We start from the raw sequence: 22,221 nt of genomic DNA, 5'->3' as shown, positions 1-22,221 counted from the left end.
CCTGGTTTTGATATGAGGGTTATGCTTGCTTCATAGAAAATACTAGGGAATTTTCCATCCTCTTCTATGTTCTGGAAAAATTTGAGTAATATTGGTGACAGTTCTTCTCTGAATGTTTGGTAGAACTCAGCCGTGAAGCCATCTGGGCCTGGGCTTTTGTTGGTTGGGAGTTTCTTGATGACCTGGTCAATTTCTTCTTTTGTTATGGGTTTGTTCAAATTTTCTACTTCAGTCCAAATAAGTTTAGGTAGGTCATGTTTTTCTAGAAATGTATCCATATCATCAAATTTTCAAATTTGTTGGAGTACAGCTCTTCATAGTATTGTGTTATATTATCTTTTGTATTTCATTTGGTTCTGTTGTGACTTCCCCTGTGTGGTTTCTAATGCGATTTGTGTCCTCTCCCTTTTTTCTTTAGTTAGTTTTGCCATTGGTTTGTCAATGTTATTAATCCTTTCAAGGAACCAGCTTCTTGTCTTGTTGATTCTTTCTATAGATTTTCAGTTACCCATCTCATTTATTTCTGCTCTTATCTTTATTATTTTCCTTCTTTTGGTGATTTTAGTTTCCCTCTGCTGGTCTGCTTCTAATTGTTGAAGATTCCATGTTAATGTGATGATTTTGCCTCTTTCCTCTTTTTCTGGATATGTGCATTTATCACAATAAGTTGTCCTCTCAGGACTGCTTTCGCTGTGTGCAAAGATTTTGGTATGTTGTGTTTTCATTCTCGTTTGTTTCTAGAAACTTTGTGAATTCATGTTTAATTTCTTCTTTTACCCAGTGGCTTTTCAGCAAGGTGTTGTTCAGTTTCCATGTATTTGACTTAATTGTTTTTGCCTTCTTATTGTTGATTTCTAGTTTTATAACATTGTGGTCTGAGAAGATGCTCTGTAGAATTTTGGTGGTTGTGAATTTATGGAGGCTTGCTTTGTGACCTAACACGTGGTCAATTCCGAAAAATGTAACATGTGCACTGGAGAACGATGTGTATTGTGCCATTGTTGGATAGAATGCTTTCTATACACCTATGAGGTCAGCTTGGTTGATTGTGTTGTTAAGTTACTCTGGAGCATTGTTGAGTTTCTTTCTGGTTGTTCTATTCCTTTCCAAGAGTGGTGTGTTGAAATCTCCCACTATAATTGTGGATTTATCTATTTCTTTCTTCAATTCCATTAATGTTTCCTTCATGTATCTTGGTGCTCTTTAGTTGGGAACGTATATGTTTATTATGGTTATGCCGTCTGGCTTGATTAACCCTTTGATCATGAGATAGTGTCTCTTATGCTGGTTTTTATCTTAAAGTCTACTTTGTCAAGAGATTAGTATCACGACTCCTGCTTGTTCATTGTTGCAGTTGGCTTGGTAACTTTTTTTCCATTCTTTAACTTTTAGTCTGTTTTTGTCTTTGTGTGTAACGTGTGTCTCCTGCAGGCAGCATATTGATGTATCTTGTTTTCTTAATCCATTCTGCCATTCTTGTCTCTTCACTGGTGCATTATGTTATTTTTTGGCAGTGCTGTTTGTTCTTTGGTTCTGCTTTCTTTCTTTTGTTGGCTTTATGTCCTTTGAGTTGTTTCTGGTCGGTTTCTTCCTACTTTCTATGTTCGCTTGTTTTGCTTGGGAATTCGTTTTTATGATATGTTGTGGAGTGTTAACTTTCTTTGGGGTTACCTTGTAGTCTACTCACTTTTCTCTGCATTTAAGATACTCCATTGTAATCTGTAATTTACCTGGCATCCCCACCAGGCTTCCGTTGCTGCATTTGTCCCTTCTTTGACATTGATATGTTTTTGGCCTCCAGTTGATCTGCCCGTTCTTTTGAGTTTGTCATTGTAGTCTCATTCTGTTCTGGATTCCGCTATCTGTTGTTTTGTTTTCCAGGTGGTGTTGCCATACCTGTCAATCTCTGTTTGTTGTCTGTTCTTGTTGGTTCTCTGTCCACAGAACTCCCTTTAGGATGTTCTGAAGTGCTGGGTTGGTTTTGATAAACTCTCTCAGATTCTGTTTATCCTGGAATGTTTTGATTACACCATCGTATTTGATTGATAGTTTTGCATAGACGATTTTTGGTTGACAGTTTTTTCCTTGCAGAGCTTTGTATATGTCTCCCCATTGCCTTCTCACCTGTATGGTTTGTTCTGAAAAGTCGGCGCTTAATCTAATTTGCTGCCTTTATAAGTTATATTTCTTTCCTTGTCTTTGATTTTGGAAAGCTTGATTATTATATATCTTGGAGACATTCTTTTGGGGTCTATCCTTCCTGGGGTACGTTGGGCTTCTTGAATGTTTATCTTTTCGTCTTTCAAGATGTTAGGGAAATTTTCTTCCAGACGCTCTTCAACGATCTCTTATGTGGACTTCTCTCCTTCTTGTTCCAGAATGCCAATAATTCTTATATTATTCTTAGATTGTTTTATCCTTTTAGTTGCTTGCTCTTCTACCTTGGCAGTATTGGGAGATTTGGATTCCATCTCTTCTAGTCTGCTCCTTTCCCCTTTCAGCCTATTGTCTATTTCTGATATCTTATTATGGATCACCTGGGCAGGTTTTGAATTGTTTCCAATGCTGTGTCAATCCTATTAGATTGTTCCTGCAGTACTTTCCTTCTTTCTTCCTTATTTTCCTCGACCCCTTTTCGGATTATTTGAATTTGTTTTCATATCGTTCTTCTGAATTCCCTCTCAGGCATATCCAAAACCCGCTCCTCCTCCTCTGTAAAGCCTTTGTGTGTTTCCAGTTCATTTGCGTCAGCTGCTCTCTTCTATTTTTGGATGTGTTTCGATAAAGTTGGTTGTTTCTTATTAGGCATAGTTATTATTTTATTATTATTATTATTATTATTAATATTATCAGGGGATGGGATTCCCTTATCGTCTATAATGCATAGCAGGTGTTGTTGGGTCTTGTCTTAGTGGTAGAGTATTATGTTTCATGCTTATAGCTTGGCTATGTGGCCACAATTGCTGCTTCTTCTTATGTGACATAGGGAGGAAAAGTTCCAACCTCCAAGAAAGATGTGTGATCAAAAGGACTAAAAGCAGAAGTAATATAAATGCATGGATAGAAATCACCACTTTGGAGCGGGAATGCGTCTTTGGTTAACTTTTTTATTCCCTGTCCTGCCAGAACAGCAGTTGGAAGATCCTGCTGCTACTTAGGAGTGGGGGCAGTGTGGCTTAGATGCAGGGCTTCAGATTGGGGACCTCGGATGGTGGATGACCTCAAAAGTCTCCGCCTTTCTCCCTCTCTCTGTGTGGCGGGTAAACTGCACTGTCTGATGATCTTGTTGAGATCTTAAGCCAGGGCAGGGAGATTTTTTGCGGGGGAGATATGTCGTTTCTTGTGGCTTTTTTGTCCAGGGTCCTCTTTTTTTCCCCTCCTGCTGGAAATGGCCTTAGCCCCGCCCTCTAAACCCTGCAGTCACCAGAGCGACCCACAGTCCCATGGGCGAGAGTCCCAAAATGCACGTGTTTTTTTTTTCCTTAGCAACGCGATTTCTCAAAAATGCGAGTATTTCAGGAGACTGAAATACTAGATCGTATGATAGTTCAAAAGCCGTGGGTCTGGTATATAAACATTTCTTTCAAAAGATCCCCCTCCCTTCTCACCAGAGCTTTCTCCTACCTCACGCTCCTGGCTGTAGCGCAGCTGCTTATCTTTATGACCAATTAGCAAAGATCTATACTCATACTTTCAAAAGTTACTCCAACACCGGGAGGCAAGAGAGAAGTGGCTACAAAACTACAGTCCAAAATATCACACCCACCTTGCCTGCTCAGATACAAAATAAAAAATCCTGGTATAACAAATCAATATTTAATCAACAAATAAATACAATTACAAAACATCTCAGAAACAAAATATAACTTCAATCAAATAAAGAAACAAAAAAGTCTAAAATAAAAACTAGAAACTTCCTCAAGGAAGAATAAGTAATAGAATTGTGACATAAGGAATTCAAAAGATATAAATATCCTTCCAAGAGATTAAGGAAAACAGAGAAAATACACTACAAGAACAAATTGACAAAATAAATAGAAACCATACAAAATTCAGATTAACACTAAACTTTCAGATACAGACAACACATTGGAATCAAACCAATTGAATAACAGATTGGAAAATTAGGGGGGAAATCTCTCAACATCAATTTATATGAGATAAAATCAGAAAAAAAGAATGAATAATACAGAAAGTGTAAGAATTATGTGTGATCAGAATTCCAGAGCAGGCAGAGTTTAAAAAACAAAACAGAAAAATCCACAGAGGGAAACGTCAAAAGATTTGCTAGCAAAAAAACTTCCCTTATATAAAAGCTGAAAAGATATCATCTCAGAAGCTTATCAAAATCCATATAGGATAAGATCCAAAGTAAAGTCATCAGAATGTATCATAACCAGACTTTCCAAAACCAAAGTAGCAAGAATCTTGAGAGCAACTCCGAATAAAATTAAATTTTACTAATAAAGGACAAGCATTAAGACTAAAGGAGCTTTGGTAACATAGTGGTTATAAATTTGGTCTTCTAATCTCATAGTAAGCAGTTGGAAACTACCACCTGTTCCACAGGAGAAAGATGAGGCTTTCTGCTTCTGTAAAGATTTACAGCCTCACAAACCCTGTACAGGATCGGTATGAGTTGGAACCAACTCCATGGCACATAACAACAATAACAATTAGATTAAACTCTGAGTTTTTGGCAGAAGCCATGTAGGCAAAAAGGCAATGGGATTATATATAAAATCTTAAAGGAAAAAAAACTCAGCAAACAGGATTACATAGGCAGCAAAACTGTCCATCAAACACAATGGTGAAATTAGGACATTTCCAGATAATCAGAAACTAAGGGAATTTGTAAAATACCAGACCAATCCTATACGAAAAATTTAAAGGAATTCTTTGGACAGAGAACCAACGATGTCAGACAGTTTGAGATTAAAATAAAGGATAACATCACCCAGGAAAAGAATTCTCAACAATAATATAAGCTTGTTGTTGTGTGCTGTCGAGTTGGTTGCAACTCATAGAGATTGTGTATAGGGTTTCCACAGAGTAACTGATGGGTTTCAACCACCAACCTTTCAGTTAGCAGTCCAGTCCTTATCCTATAGCACCACTCTAGGACTCTAATACCCAAAAATAGAGAACCAGAGGCATCAAATTTGTAAACAATAATTACAAAGCAAAAAGAGGAAACAAATGGTACAATTATAGAACTTTGAAATAGATAGGAAGTTAGGACAACATCCAGATAGAATAGATTGTTTAAAAGTTTGGAAGATAAAAATAAATTATCAGGTAACCACAAAAAAAGCTAAAAAACTTTCTAACCAAAATAATGAAGAAAAATAGTCAAAAGGATTTCATGAACACAAAATTCACACTAAAAATATACAAAACAAAGAAATCAGAGGTGGATTCATTCACCTCTGGAGCAAGAAACCTTCCTTGACATCTGAGCCATGGACTTGGAACTTGCCTGCTTCTACCACTATGTGAATGGAGCTCTGGTAGCATCATGCTAACCTCAGGGTCGGGAGTTCAAAACTACCTGCAGTTCCGCAGGAAAAATTGAGGCTTTGTGCTACCGTAAAGATTTACAGCCTCTGAAATCCTCTGCAGGGTCGCTATGAGTCAGTGTCAACTCCATGGCACATATTTATATATATATAAACTTCACTGGTTTTGCTTCTCTAGAGAACCCAGCCTAAGACATTTGGTACCAAGAGTGATTCTAGATAACAAAACCATAAGGATGAGATTTTAAAATTGGTTTTCAACCAACGTTAAAGGCAGGAACAAACTCTGCCTCTATTAGTAAAGACGGTGCTGTAATCCATGGCTTGAGGTGGCAATATTAATACACAAAATAACATCATCAATAGATCAAGTATTGGTGAAAAGTGAGGCTATGTATGATTATGTGTTTGATTCATTTCTGCATTCATTTATCAGGATGAGTATAGGGAAACGGGCTGGTTGTCTTACACTAGACAAAGTGGTAAAGAAAAGAGATGAATACCTCAAATAGTCTGCTTGTGCCTTGAAAGAAATGTATGCAAAGACAACACAGAAAAAGAAAATTATAGGCCAGTATCCTTCATGTGGAGTCCTGGTGTGGTGCTGTGGGTTAATACAATAGACTGCAAGCTTGGTGGTTCAAGCTCACCAGTTGCTCCTTGGAAATCCTATACAGGGTTGCTATGAATCAGAACCGACTCATCGGCACTTAACAACAATTAAAAATATCCCTCATGTACACTGACTTAATATTCCTCAGTGAAATCCTAGACAATAGAATTCAACAGTATGTCAAAAAAAAAAAAAAAAATTCATACATCATGATCAATTTGATTTGTGCCAGATATGCCAGAATAGTGCATCACTAGAAAAACAATCAATGTAATCCACTGTTGTTGTTAGATGTTGTCAACAACAGAATAAAACACTGCCCAGTCCCACACCAACCACACAATTGTTGCTATGCCTAAGGCCATTGCTGCTGCTACTGTGCCAATCCATCTCACTAGGGGTCTTCCTTTTTTTCTCCAGTGCTCTACTTTAACAAATATGATATCCTTCTCCAGTGACTGGTCTCTCCTGACAATACATTCAAAATATGAGAAACGAAGTATGACCATCCTGACTCCCAAAGAGCTCTCTGGCTATACTTCCAACAGAAATTGGTTTGTTCTTTTGGCAGTTCATGGTACTTTTAATATTCTCCTCCTAAACCATAACTCAAATTCATCAGTCCTTCTACGGTCTTCCTTATTCACTGTCCAGTTTTTGCATGCATATGAAGTTATTGAAAATACCATGGCTTGGGTCAGGCACATCTTAGTCCTCAAACTGACATCTTTGCTCTTCAACTCTTTAAAGAGGTCTTGTGCAGCAGATTTGCTTAATGCAATACATCGTTTGATTTCTTGTCTGATGCTTCCATGAGTGCTGATGGAAGAGCTGAGCAAAATGAAGTTCTTGACAACTTCAATCTTTTCTCCATTTATATGGATGCTGTTTATTAGGTCCAGTGGTGAGGATTTTCATTTTCTCTACATTGAGATGCAACCCATATTGAAGGGTGTGGTCTTTTAGCTTCATTGGTAAATATTCTAAGGCCTCTTCACTTTCAGCAAACAAGGATGAATCATCTGCTAATCAAAGGTTGTTAATGAGTCTTCCTCCAATCCTGATACCACATTTTTCTTCATATTATTCAGCTTCTCAGATTATTTGTTCAGCATATAGATTGAATAAGTATAGTGAACAAATACAACTGTGGAACACACCTTTTCTAATTTTAAGTCATTCTTTGTTCCCTTGTTCTGTTCACCTGCCTCTTGTTCTATGCATAGGTTCCTCATGAGCACAATTAAGTGTGCCCAATGTTGTCCAGAGCTTGTCATGATCCACACAAATTGAAAGCCTTTGTGTAGTCAATGAAGCATAAGTAGGTATCTTTCTGGCATTCTCTGCTTTCAGCCAAGATCCATCTGATGTTATCAATGATATCCCTCATTCCACATCATCTTCTGGATCTGACTTCAGCCTCTGGAAGTTCTCTGTCAGTGTTTGGTTGCAGGTGTTTTTGCATTATCTTTAATAAAAATTTACTCACATGGGATTTCAATGATATTGTCCGATGATTTCTGCATTCTGTTGGGTCACCTCTCTTTGCAACAGGCAAAAGTACGATCTCTTCAAATCAGTTCACCAAGTAGTTGTCTTCCAAATTTCTTGGCATAGATGAATGGGTGCCTCTAGTGCCACATCAATTTGTTGAAATATTTAAATTTTTATTCAATCAATTCCTGCTTCCCTGTTCTTTGCCAATGACTTCCATATCCCTTGAATTTCTTCCTTTAGGACCATTGGCTGTTGGCCATATTATACTTCTTGAAATGGTTGAACAATAACCATTTCTTTTTGTACAGTGACTCTGTGTATTCCTTCCATCTTTTGGTGCTTTCTGCATGATTCAGTATTTTGCCCATAGATACCTTCAATATCACAAGTCAAGGTTTGAATTTTTTCTTCAGTTCCCTCAGGTTCAGAAGTGCTGAATGTGTCTTCCCTTTTGATTATCTGACTCCAGGCCTTTTCACATTTCATTACAATGTTTGACTTTGTCTTCTAGCACTGACCTTTGGGATTTTCTTTTCAGCTCTGGTACCTCTTCACTTAGTTCATTTGCTTTTGCATCTTTACACAGGTGAGTAAGTTTCAGAGTCTCTTCTGACATCCATTTTGTTCTTTTCCTTTGTTCTTGTCTTCTCCATGACCTTTTGCTTTCTTCCTGTATAATGTTCTTGATGTTATCCCACAACTCTACTGGTCTTTGGTCTTTAGTGTTTAATGCATCAAATCTGTTCTTCAGATGATCTCTAAATTCAGGTGGGATATATTCAAGGTCATATTTTGGTTCTTGTGGACTTGTTTTAAGTTTCTTCAACTTCTGCCCAAATTTGCATATGAATAACTGATGGTCTGTTCCACAGTCTGCCCCAAGCCTGGTTTTTGCTCATGATAAGGAACTGTCTCGTTCAATTTTATTTATGTGTATTCCACATGTATAGTCACCTTTTATTTTGTTTAAAAAAGGTATTTGCAATGAGGAAATCATTGAGCTTGCAAAATTCAATCATGTGATCTCCAGCATTGTTTCCAACATTTGCATTTTAATCGCCAGGAATTATCAATACATCTTGATTGCATATTTGATCAATTTCAGACTGAAGAAGTTGGTTCTTCAATTTCATCATCATTGGCTTGAGTGGTTGGTACATATATTGGAATAATAGTGGTATTAACTGGTCTTCCTTGTATGTGTACGGATATTATCCTATCACAGGCAGCGTTGTACTTCATGACTGATCTTGATACTTTCTTTTTTTATGATGAATGCAACACCATTCCTCTTCAATATTTCATTCTTGGAATAGTAAACCATGTGATTGTCAGATTCAAAATGGCCAGTACTAGTCTATTTCAGCTCAGTAATGCCTAGGATATTGGTGTTTATACATTCCATTTAATTTTTGACAATTTCAAATTTTCCTAATGCAAACTTCGTACATTCCATATTCCTGTTATTAATAGATTTTTACACCTGTTTCTTTTCATTTTGAGTTGTTTCCCATCAGCAAAAGAAGGTCCCAAGGGCTTTACTCCATTTGCATCATCACTGTCAACTCTACTTTGGGAAGGCAACTCTTCCCCAGTATTATTTTGAATGCCTTTCAACTCGCTGGGCTCATCTTCTGGCACTATATCGGACAATCTGTTAGTTGTCTTTATCATGTTTTAATCAGTAATCTGTTGCTGATGGTGTTCTACTGCTATTCATAAAGTTTTCAGTGACTAAATATTTGGAAATAGTCTATCTCTCCTTCTTCCTAGTTTGTCTTTGTCTGGAAGCTCAGCTTAAATCTGTCTACCATGGGTGACCCTCCTAGTATTTAAAATATTCATGGCATAGCTTCCAGAATCACAGGAACACACAAACCACCACAGCAGGACAAATTCACAGCTGGAACATAATCCACTACATATATTAAATAAACTAAAAGTACCACATAGCCAAATCAATTGAAGCAAAAAAAAAAAAAAAAGCTCTTGATAGAATTCAGCACACATTCCTGATGAATTTTCTCAACAAAACAGGAATATAAAGAAATTCCTCAATATAATTTAGGGCATATATATAAAATCAAGGAGCATTTGTTTCAGTGAAGTGAGATGGAAAGGATTCTCCTTATGAGTAGGAATCAGACAAGGATTCCCCCTATTACCCCTCCTATTCAACATTGTTTTTGGAAGTCCTGGCCAGGACAATAGGTAAGAAATGGAAATAAAAGGCATCTAGTTTGTAAGGTAGAATGAAATCTATTTGCATATGATATGAGCCAATGCATAGAAAATCCCAGAGACTCAGCCAGAAAGTACTGGAAATAATTGAAAGATTCAGCAATATGACAAGATAAAAGATCAACATTCAAAAGATCAACATTCAAAAGGCAGTCAGTTTCTTTTTCAGCAACAAAGAGAACTCTGAAAGGGAAATCAGGAAAATAATACTATTTATAATAGTTTCAAAATAGATAAAATACTTAGAAATAAACCTATAGGAGCTCTGGTAAGTGTAGTGGTTACAAATTGGGCTGTGAACTGCAAGGTCAGCAATTTGAAACTACCAACTGCTCTGTGGGAGAAAGATGAGGTTTAAAGCCTCGGAAACCCCGTACAGGGTCACTATGAGTCGGAACTGACTCCATAGCACTTAACAATGACAACAACATAGAGACTAAAGAAATCAAAACATACATATATAAATGGAAGAAAACACCAGGTTCATGGGTAGGAAGAGTTAACATTGTGAAAATGTCAACACTACCCTAAGTGATCTATGGTGGTGGTGATGGTGTGCCATGGAGTCGGTTCCAACTCATAGAGACCCTGTACAGGGTTTCTGAGGCTGTAAATCTTTACAGGAGCACAACACCTTATCTTTCTCCAATAGAACTACTGGTAGTTTCAAACTACTGACCTTGAGGTTAGCAGCCCAATTCATAACCACTGCGCTACAAGCGCTCCTTAAGTGATCTACAGGTATAATGCAATTCCAATCCAAACTCCATTTATATTATTGATGAAGATAAAAAATATACATCACTATCTGAGGAAGAAAAGGTAGGATTACTCACATTTCTCAAAGTACAAAACCTACTCTATAGCTATAGTAATTAAAATAGCATGGAATTGTTAATGACAGACCAATGCAAAATAATTGAGACTTCAGATGTAAATCACTTCACCTATGGACAGCTGATCTGTAACAAAAGGAATAAATTCCTTAAATGTGGAAAACATAGTTTCTTTCACAAATGGTACTGGCAAAACTGGGTTTACATTTTCTAATACAAGATCCTCACCTCATAACATAAGTATTTTATGTCCACTTCCAGCAAGCAAGGTTGTTCATGAGTCTTCCTCCAATCCTGAAATCACATATTTCTTTATATAATCCAGTAAGTAGGGTGAAAGGATACAACCCTGGTAGTTTTTTTGTTTTGTTTTAGCATTTAAAGCCATTCAGTTTCCCATTGATCTATTTGAATAGCTGCCTTTTAGTCTATGTACAGGTCCTTATGAGCACAATGAAGGGTTTTGTGATACACATTTTTCACAATGTTATATATGTTGCTGTTGTTAAGTGCCGTGGAGTCGGGTCCGACTCATAGCGACCCTATACAGGGTTTCTGAGGCTGTAAATCTTTACGGGAGCAGAAAGCATCATCTTTCTCCCGTGGAGCAGCTGGTAGTTACGAACTGCATAGCTTGTCATTATCTACGTAATCGAAAGCCTTTGCATAATCCATAAAACACAAGTAAATATCCTTCTGGTATTCCCTACCTTCATCCAAAATCCATCTGACATCAGCAATGGTGTCCTTAGTTAGATGTCCTTTTCTGAATCCATTTTGAATTTCTGGCAGTTCCCTGTTTGATGGACTGTTGCAACTGTTTTTGAATGATCTTTAGCAAATTTTTACTTGCATGTAATATAAATAATATTGTTTAATGATTTCCATATGGAATTGGTACAAATATGAATCTCTTCCAATTGGTTGGCCAGGTAGCTGTCCTCCAAATTTATTGGTATATATGAGTGAGTACCTCCAATGCTTCATCAGTTTGTTGAAATGTTTCAATTGTATTCCATGAATTCCTGGAGTCTTGTTTTTTTGCCAACAACACCTTTAGTGCAGCTTGAACTTCTTCCTTCCTTCAGTATCATTGGCTCCTGACCAGATATACCTCTTGAACTGGTTGAGTATCTTTTTGGTACAGCTACTGTGTACTCATTCCATCTCCTTTTGATTTTTCCCCCATAGAATTTTTCAACATTTCAAGTTGAGATTAGTCTTTTTCTTTAGTTCTTTCAGCTTGAGAAACGCTGAGCGTGTTCATTCATTTTGCTTTTCTAACTTCAGGTTTTTGCACATTTCATTATAATCCTTCACTTTGTCTTCTTGAGTTGCTCTTTGAAATTTTCTGTTCATATCTTCTGTTTCCTCATTTCTTCCATTCACTTATCTTTTAATGACTTTTTGTTTTCTTCACATATGATGTTCTTGAGTCCACAATTTTTCTGATTTTCAGTTATTTGTGCCTAATGCATTTAATATGTTTTGAGATGGTCTCTAAATTCAGATGGGATATATTCAATGGCATATATTGGCTTTTATGAACTTGTTTTAAATGTCTTTAGCTTCAACCTGAACTTGTATATGAGCAATTTATGATCTGCTCCACACTCAGACCCTGGCCTTGTTTTGGCTGATGATATAGGGTCTTCCCATAGATATAGCCAATTTTATTCTTGTGTATTCCATCTGGTGAGGTCCATGTGTATAGTCACTTTCTGTATTGTTTTTTAAAATTTTTTTTACAATTTATAAGTCATTGGTTTTACAGAATTCTATCATGCATATGCCAATAGCATTTTAATTACCAAGGTCATATTTTCCAACTACTGATCCTTATTCTGTGTTTCCAGCCTTCACTTTCTAATCATCAATAATTATCAATGATTGATAGCATGTTTGACCAGTTTTCAATGGAAGAAGTTGGTAGAATTATTCAATTTCATCATCACAGGCTTATGAATTGGTGCAAAACTTTGAATAATAGTGGTGCTTACTGGTCTTCCATATAGGCCTATGGATAGTGTCCTATCACAGAGAACATTTTGCTTTAAGATAAATATTGAAATGTTCCTTTTGATGATGAGTGTGATGCCATTCCTCTTGGATTTATCTTTCCAGGCAACATAAAACCATATAATTGTCCCATTTAAAATGGCCAATACCAGTCTGTTTCAGCTCACTAATACCTAGGATATTGGTCTGTATGTGCTCCATTTCAATTTTAATAACATCCAATTTTCCTTGATTCATATTTATTCATTCCATGTTCCAATTAGTAATAGATGTGTACAGCTGTTTCTCCTCATTTTGAATTGTGCCCCATCAGCAAATGAAGAACCCAAAAGCTTTGCTCCATTCTTGTTACTACAGTCAATTCTACTTTGAAGAGACAGCTTTTCCCCTGTGTTTTTTTTAATGCATTCCAACCTGAGGAGATCATTTTTTGACACTATACTTTACAATTATCTGTTGCTATTCATAATGTTTTCATCTTCTGGCACTGTATCTCAAAATTTTCCATTGCTCTTCACAAGATTTTCATTGCCTAAATATTCATAAATAGCTTGTCTCTCCCTTCCTAGTTAGTCTTAGTTTGAAAGCAATGTTGAAACCTGTCTAGCAGGGTAACCCTGCTGGTATTTAAAATACTGTTGATATAGCTTCCAGCATTATAGCAACATACAAGCCACCACAGTAATACGAAGTGACAGCCATTCGAGAGATATAAATCAAAACAACCATGAGCTATCTTCAGAACCCTGCATTAAAAGTAAAGTTCAACAAACAGAAAACAGCAAGTGCTAGCGAAAGCAAAGAGACATTAGAATGCTCATACACTGCTGCTGGGACTGTAAAATGGCACAACCACTATGGATAACAGTATTGTTGTTAAGTGCCATTGAGTTGACTCTGACTCATAGCAACCCTGTACAAGGTTTCCAAGGCTTTAAATATTCTCAGGAGCACAAAGACTCACCTTTCTCCCAAATGGATATCAGTATAAAACATCTGAAAAAGTTGGAATCGAAATACCATTTGATCCAGCAAGGAGATGTTGATACAGAGTTAAAAAAAAATATATATATTAATTAATGATTGCAAATGATGTAGAGAGGGAAGGGAAAATCACTATCTAGCTAACAGATACATTGATCTGGCTGAATGTAAAGGTAATATAGAAAGAGGGAGTGATTAGCATAATATCATTAAAGAGAAGGAACACATGGATATGTGTTCATGAATTACAGACAACACAATAAATTCTAACCCTGGTACACAGTCTTGCATTGTCAGTAGTACAAACCATTGATCTATAAGTGGATACATAGCAGATAGGCCAGACAAACAGGTATGAATACTATATTCATAATCACATATAAAGTTGGCATATAGTATTTCTATATATGCATTTGTGTAGGCTAAACACTGACTTCTAATCACAAGCTTGGTGATTCAAACCATCAGCATTCCTTGGAAACTCTACAAAGGGTCACTATGAGTCAGAATTGACTCTATGGCACTAAACAACAACACTTGTATGTGCTGTTAATATAGCCATGTATAAAACAGAACAATCATGGGGCAAAGGTATGTAACCTTGTTGTTATTAGTTATGGAGTCAGTTCTGACTCAAACTTGTATAGGGTTTCCAATGAGCAGCTGGCGGGTTTGAACAGCTACTTTGTGGTTACCAGGACAATGCTTATCCTACAGTGTCACACCAGGACTCCATACCTGAATACCAGGAGAGAATGAGTTGGTTGCTCTGGAGGCTTAGGATCATAGTCTCAGTGGATGTGAAGATCAACTGACAGAACATAGTCCAGGAAGACAGTGTCCTACATTCTCCTTTGGTGAGTAGTAATGGGATCTTAAACACTTGTGTGTGGTCATCTGAGGTACAAATATTGCTCCCTATCCACAGCAATCAAGGGTGAAGAAAATCAAAGATGCATAGAAACAATGAATCCAATGAGCATGCAAAACTCAGCCTCTATGACCCTCAGCCCAGAAGAATTAGATGGTGACCAGCTACTACTACTGACCAGTCTGAAAGGGATCACAATAGAGGGTCCTGAATAGAGTGGGAGGAAAATGTAGAACAAAACCTGAAATATAAAGAAGACCAGGTTTATTGGTCTGACAGATATTGGTGAAACTCCCAAAACTATGGCCCTTAGTCACTCTTCAGGCCTGGAACCAAACTCACACCCCTAGTTCAACTTTCAATCATGTGACAGACAGGCCTATAAACTCACTAAAACCAAACCCACTGCTATTAAGTCAATTCTGATTCATACTCACCCTACAGGGCAAAGTAGAGCTCCTCTATAGGGTTCCCATAAAGCAACTGGTAGATTTGAAATACCAACCTCTTGGTTAGCAGCCCAATACTTGGTCCATTATATAAAGGGCTCCTTTATAGGCAGACCTTTACGGCAAGCAATAACAACAGGGAGCTATACACACTTTAGAACAATCAATCATTTGAGATAAAAAAGACGACATTTGTTCAGGGATAAAACTCGGAAGGCAGGATGGGGTAGGAAAGAAGGCGTTGCTACATTGTGGGGCTTGCAATGAATGTCACAAAACACAATGTTTATGAATTATTGAACGAAAAACCAATTTAGCCTGTGAACTTTCACTCAGATCACTATAAAAAAAATTGGTGTTCTTCACTACTGATGAGAATTCCATTTTGTTCCTGAAAGAAAAATTTTTTGAATCTTTTGACTGTTTTAAATGTAATATTTCTCAGTAATGGGGGGAAGAAAACTGTAAAATAATCTCAAAACTTACTGTTAGGATGATCTTGGTCACTCATAGAATTGTCTGCTACTTCATCTTCTTTTGCACTGTTATCCTTTGTAGAATCTGACACAAGAAACAAGTCAAACCATTAGCGCTTTTAACTGAGAAATAGATTCCGCTTCCAACATTAACATGGTAGACAGATCTACTATTTATTATATTATCATTTTGGGGGGAAAAACAACAACATTGGGGACTTCTGGCAAGACAGTAGACTAGGCAGATACACTATTCAGATCCTCTACAACAAGGAGAGAAGAAACCAAATGAAACAGGTATGGATGATAATAGCAGATAATCCCAGAGTTTCAAAGGAAAGGATGAAAAAGTGAATCAAATCTGCTTAGTAAGAAGAAATTACATAAAAACAATGAACAAGGAAACAAAAGGAACAGTGAATTGTCAACCTCTACCCATGTCCACAGAATGGCCAGAAACACCCCTTTCATAGCCCTATGCGCATCAAAAGGTTTCACTAAAAGAGTAAAAAGAAACTACAGACAGGCAAAATTGGTAATGCCATATCAGTCAAGGGGATAATATATTAGAAAACTTCAACATCTAAGCAAAAAATCCAATTTAAAAATGGAAAGAGGACATGAACAGACCTTTCACCAAAGATATTCAGACAAACAAATACGTGAAAAAATGCTCCCAATTATAAGTCATTTCAGAGACTTATTAAAATTAAAACAATGCAGTATGTTCTGGTGAGGAGTAGAAAGACTAGAATCATCATAAACTGCTGGTGGGACTATATAAATAGGTACAATTACTGTGAATAATGTCACTTCCTTAAGAAGTTGGGAATAAAAATACCATACGATCCAACAATCCCATTATTTGGTATATATCTTAGAGAAATAAGTATATGCACACCCATGTTTATGGTGGAATCCTGGTGTGGCACTGTAGGGTAAGCACTGAACAGCAAGGTATACTTGAATCATAAGGTCAGCAGTTCAAACTCACAAGCCTCTTGCTTTCAGAAACCCAATACACGGTTGCTATGAATATAAAACACCTCAATGGTACTTAACAACAACATGTTCATTGTAGCATTATACACAATAGCAAAAAGATGAAGCCCACTTAAATGCCCATCAAGAGACAAATGAATAAACAAACTAAGGTGTGCATGCACATACAATGGAATACAAAGCAATGTCAAAGAATAAGGAGAAATCTATGAAACATCTCATAATATGGATATACCTGTAGGATATTATGCTAGTGAAGTAAGTCAATTACTAAAGGACAAATATTATGTGAGATCAGTATTATAAAAAGCCAAGAAATGTTTTCACACTAAAATAACCATTCTTTGAGAATTTCTATAGATTAGAGGAGAAGATAGGATAAAACTAGATTGTTATTGTTGTTGAGTGCCATTGAGTCGATTCTGATCCATAGCGACCCTGTATAGGGTTACCAAGGAGCAGCTGGTAAGCTTGAACCACTGACCGTGCAGTTCAAACAACTTTACAGTCTGACACACTAGCCCACAATGCCACACTAGGACTAGGTAGACACATATTAATTTGGGTGAGGAAATATACAACAATATCAACACTGCAAGGAATGCAAGACTCAAAGGCAACAGTTGTATGCCTAACCATCTACGAGTAAATTCATAGATAGACATACACACTGAATGGGTGTTAGAAGGCGAATGGGCCTATACCCATGACTATATACAGGTTTAACAGTGGAAATTTCTAGATATGTGTGCATCCATGCTGTAAATATATCTATGAATGTAGTGAAGCATACGTGGTAAAGTCATGAAAACTCTTCAGACATAACAAATCACCTTGTGGATATGTTGTACTAGGCTTGGGGGCTCAGGAATATACTCTCAGGGGACACTAAGGCCAATTGGCAAACAGTCCACAAAGACAATATTGCACATCTTAGTTTGGTGAGCAGAGACTGAGGTCTTAAAATTTTATGAATGGCAGCCTATTAGTCTCTGGAGCAAGGAAAAGTGATGAAAATTGAAGACACATGGAAACAATTTGTCCAAAGGACTAATGGATCACTTGAACATCAACTTCCAGGACATTGAACTAGGGAGTACCTGGCTACTACTACCAACTGCTCTGAAAGGGATTGTATTAGAATATCCTGAATAAAGTGGGAGAAAAATGTGAAACAAAACTCAAAATCATAAAAAAGCCTAGGCTTACTGGTGATATAGAGACTGGTAGAAACTACAAGACTGTGGTCCTTAGTCACCTTTAGGTCTGGAACTGAAGTCTCCCCTGTGGATCAAAGTTTAGCTAAACAAAAGACAAATCTACAAGGGGAACAATAACTGGGGAGGTACACACTGCTTAGACTAACCAACCACTGGAGATCTAAATGGCAATATTTTTCCAAGAACAAAGTGAGAAGGCAAGAAGGATTAGGAAAGAAGGAATAATAGATTCGGGAAACACAGTGAGGAAGTGGGATGAATGATGTTACATTGTGGAGATTCCAATCAATGACACAAAACAAAATGTGCGTAAATTGTGGTTTACAAAGCTGATCTGCTCTGTAAACCTTCACCTAATTCTCAACAAAATGTTTTAAAAGACTTAAAAATACTTATTTTCATCAATAATTGACTCTTTAAAAAATAATACCACATAAGGTGTTTGTACAAAGTTGATCGAGAATATAGGGATGTAGTTTGGACATCTTTTGGCCACAAAGAAGAACATAAAAGCAGCCATTTTGCATTAGTGCAAGTCTTAGGGGAATAGTATGAATGAATATGAAAGGAAGGCGAAATAGAGGAGATTAAAGGAATATCTAATTTTAATGCTCTTAATGCTTCTATTCCTATGGAGTTCACATATACGAGCCTTGAGTCCTTGAAAGAATCAGATAGAGAGTCTTAACTTCTAGTAGTAATTAAGTTCATCTTCCTCAGGAACCTTACCAACAGAACAATAGCAATGAAAAAATGCAAACCTTCTCTTCTGTGTAAAACATCCCATCCTTTGTGCAGCACATTTGAACATGAAATCAGCATGAGCTCATTTTTTGTTGTTACATGATATACTTTAAAGAAAACACCATGCAAAAAGGATTTTGATGACTGGATGCTTCTTGCACAGCTCAAAGAGATCCTCTGTTAAATGTTCTGAGACTCTTTAAAATTGTTTAAAGGTTCTGGAGACTTTAAAAATCCACTGGTGAGAGCATAAGAGGAAGTCAGCATAAAGACACAAAATCGGTCTTTCATTGTATGTACTTATCAAGAATAATTGCTGGGAAAGAGCATTATTTTTTGTAAAGTAGTTGTTGTTACTGTTCTTAAATGCCGTCGAGTCAGTTCCAACTCATAGCAACCCTGTACAGGGTTCCTGAGGAATGGTTGGTGTGTTTGAACTACCAACCATTTATTTAGCAGTCCAGTGCTTCTCCTACAGCACCACACCAGGTACAGCAGAGCATCATTGAAAATGAGGAAACCGTCAATGAGATGGATTGACAGAATAGTCACAAGAATGAAATGAGATATAGCAAGGGTCATGAAGGTGGCCTAGGACTGAGGGATTCTTTGTTCTGTTAGAAACAGTCTGAATGAGTCATAGCTGACTCAATGGTAACTATTGGTAACACAGGACAGACACTGTCTTAGACAGGGAAGTCAAGAATCAAAACATAACAAGCAAATAAACAAAAACCCATACATCAAATTTCTGCCTTCAAGGAGTTTACAATCAGATAGATACTTTCATTCAGCTAAAAGGCTAGTAATCCAAAAATGTCTACTAGCTAATCTGTATACATACAGCCATGAAAAGAGAGGAGATGGTAGGTATAAACCTCTCTTACCTAAAAATTAACACTGACAGAAAAAAACCTACTGGTTTTCTCTATCCAGTTCAACCATCTCATTGAGTTTTAACTCCTTAACAGCAGAATCAAATGTCCTGGTGTGGTGCTGTGGAAGGAGCACTGGATCTTAAGGTCAGTTTGAGCCACAGGTCGGCAGTTCAAATTTATAAGCTGCTCCTCAGAAACACTACACAGGGTCATTATGAGTCGAAACCAACTAGATGGCATTTAACATCAACAACAGCAATAGCAAAATCAGTTGAAGTCTAAAGTAAATTCTTGTTTAGTTTTTCTTTCCTTCCTTATAAAACTGAAATGTAGCTTTAAGCAATATGATATAAAATATTATAAGAAAATTTGTTTCTTGAATCTGCCATAAGCAACATTTGATGAACAAGTGAGAAACCTGGGTAGCTAACATATGATTCAGATTTAATAAGCAGTGAAGCAACTATACACCCAAAGTGTGTGGTTTTAATTAACTGCAAATAATCCCCCAAGGGAAATGTTTAATTATCTGCACAGCTTCTTATTTATTTCTGAGACTGACAATAAGTTTAAAAGTCCAAATTTGGAAGCAAAACAGCATAGACACATTTCCAAAGTGTTAGCTCACTCATGTCAAATTGTTTGAAGCCAGCTTCCATTAAAGTATGCCTTTTTAGTTTTGTAGCCAAAATGTGAATTCAAAAAATAGCCTTTGAATATAATTTTTCACATTAACATTGAAAATAAACAATGATTTTAAAAGGTTCTATCTTGAACAGACTAAATTTTAATTTTGAAAGTGTTTTAGTATTGCTTATAGAAAATTATCATTCAATATTGAGCCATATACAACACTCGGTTCTGTCAACATTAACTTTTAAAGATTTTGCCTGTAGCTTGTGGTGCAGTGCATTGCTTTCATAGGGCTTTTCTATTTATGATCTTATAACTTCCACAAAATGATTTTCCTGGCTATAATCTTGAAAGGGATTGGTCAGTTTACTATGTACATCATTGTTATGTTGTAGTTAAGTGCCATTGAGTAGGTTCTGACTCCTAGTGACCCTGTGCAGGGTTTCAGGGAGCGGCTGGTGAGTTTCAACTACCAACCTTGTGGTTCAAACTAACCTTGCGGTTGAGTGCTTATCCTCCAGCACCACAGCAAATAGTGGCTTGAAAATCCACCCAAACAATTTGATCCCACTGCAGTCCAGCTAGGGGATTGGTTAGCTTTGTCATCCTGCTAAGTCAAACCCACAGAAATTATGGGTGACTTCACTACCATCAAGAATTGTCAGTTGCAGAGCTCATTTGAGGGTCCCTGTGTTAAGAATCATTTCAACCCAGAAGACTGAAAACAAAACAAAACAGTAACAGAGATAGGGTGAGCTACCGGCACATGGAAAAGGACATAGCAGTGGACTGGTTTGTGGATGACCCACAGAGAGAAATGGTTGTAGTGGGCTTGCTGACCCAAGGAGAGAGATCTGTACCGTCATAAAGGATATTTGCTTATAATGTTGAAGAGATATAATACTTGCCCATGCAAGGTAGAGGCCTGAATGTGCCAAGTGCAACACACTTTCACCCCTACTCACACCCTGTCCCACCCCAGGTAGTGGGTGGAAGTCTCACTAGCTCTCAAGCAGCATGGCCTGGGTAGTGTGGTGGTAAAAGAGAGGATCATTCAGGCTTGAGTATCATGGTAGGCTCCAGTAGTGGAGCCCTAGAAAAGCCCAGCCACAGCAGAGGCTTGGGAAATCTTGTGTAGGCGTTGTCCTGCTGGAGTGACAAGGACTAGCAGCAGAACAGAAGTCTCTGAAGCTTTGCAGCTCCCCACCCACCCACAACATGCTGCCCCATCTCCCCCCATACATACCAGGTAGCATGATGGTAGTCAGAGGCAGCAGTGATGAGAACACATTATCTGATTTCTATCAGGTTATGCCAGGCCACATCATAGTGACTTTGTATAGGGTTTCCTTGGAGTGACCGGTGAGCTTGAACTGAGGGCCTTGCAGTTCAAACCGACCTTGCAGTCCAGCACATTAACCCACAGTGCCACACACACCAGGACTCCCAACTTAAGAATTGCTGTTGTTGTTAAGTGCTGCCAAGTCGATTCTGACCCATAGAAACCCTGTATAAGGTTTCCAAGGAGCGGTTGACAAACTGTTGTCATTGTTTACTGCTTGCTTTCTATAAATAATAATGATGCCTTTTACTTTGCCAACATTGTGCAAGTGTGTCCTGTGTGCTGCTGGATCATAGATTAATGTAGTATGCATGGCATAGCTGATACTTGCTGAGGGTACATCTGTCATTTCTAGCAGTCTTGTGGCTGCCTAAAAGTTTAAGGCATAGCTTGTCTACATATGTAATACAGATATGATGTACATGGCAAATCATAGTTGAAATCTATACCAAATAATTTGTTATACTTCCTAATGTATGTAAACATTATATTTCATGAACCAAATATTATATAAGAAATACCTCTTAAAAAGTGATTCAGGGAGGCGGGGCTTGATGGCGACTAGGGTGGAGGTGCAGTGAAGTTTGCCATGAGCAATACCACAGAATACCAGGCAAAGCAGATCCAGGGCAGAGTTCCAAAACTCGTAACCACAGAGATAGGAATATTTTGAAGGTTTGAAGCCTACCGATTGTGGAACTTGAAGCTGAAATAAAAAATCGTGTACTTTTGAATATGTCAGGCTGGGCTCAGAGGCCCGGAGCTGACATATTGGGTGAGACCAAATAATAAGACAAACACAGGAACAGAAACACCACGGAAAAATGCCGCGGGAACCTTGGAGCAAAGGTGGATTTTGTCAGTTTTGCTTTGTTCTGATTTTCTTCTTTTTTTTTT

At 37.4% G+C, this 22,221-nt stretch overlaps 1 protein-coding gene across 1 annotated transcript in view; it reads right to left on the bottom strand.

Annotated features, from left to right (window-relative positions):
• Positions 1-22,221, bottom strand: part of LOC102828254 (O-acetyl-ADP-ribose deacetylase MACROD2-like) — a 328,020-nt gene that overhangs the window by 43,076 nt on the left and 262,723 nt on the right. Inside the window, exon 6 of the mRNA XM_006860742.1 lies at positions 15,516-15,590. Within this exon, the coding sequence (XP_006860804.1) occupies positions 15,516-15,590 (75 nt within the window). The remainder of the gene's footprint in view (positions 1-15,515; positions 15,591-22,221) is intronic.

This window comes from Chrysochloris asiatica, unplaced genomic scaffold (genome assembly GCF_000296735.1).
Source record: "Chrysochloris asiatica unplaced genomic scaffold, ChrAsi1.0 scaffold00039, whole genome shotgun sequence".
NCBI lineage: Eukaryota > Metazoa > Chordata > Mammalia > Afrosoricida > Chrysochloridae > Chrysochloris > Chrysochloris asiatica.
Note: the sequence above shows the minus strand (reverse complement) of the source record. Positions and strands in the feature narration are given on the sequence as shown.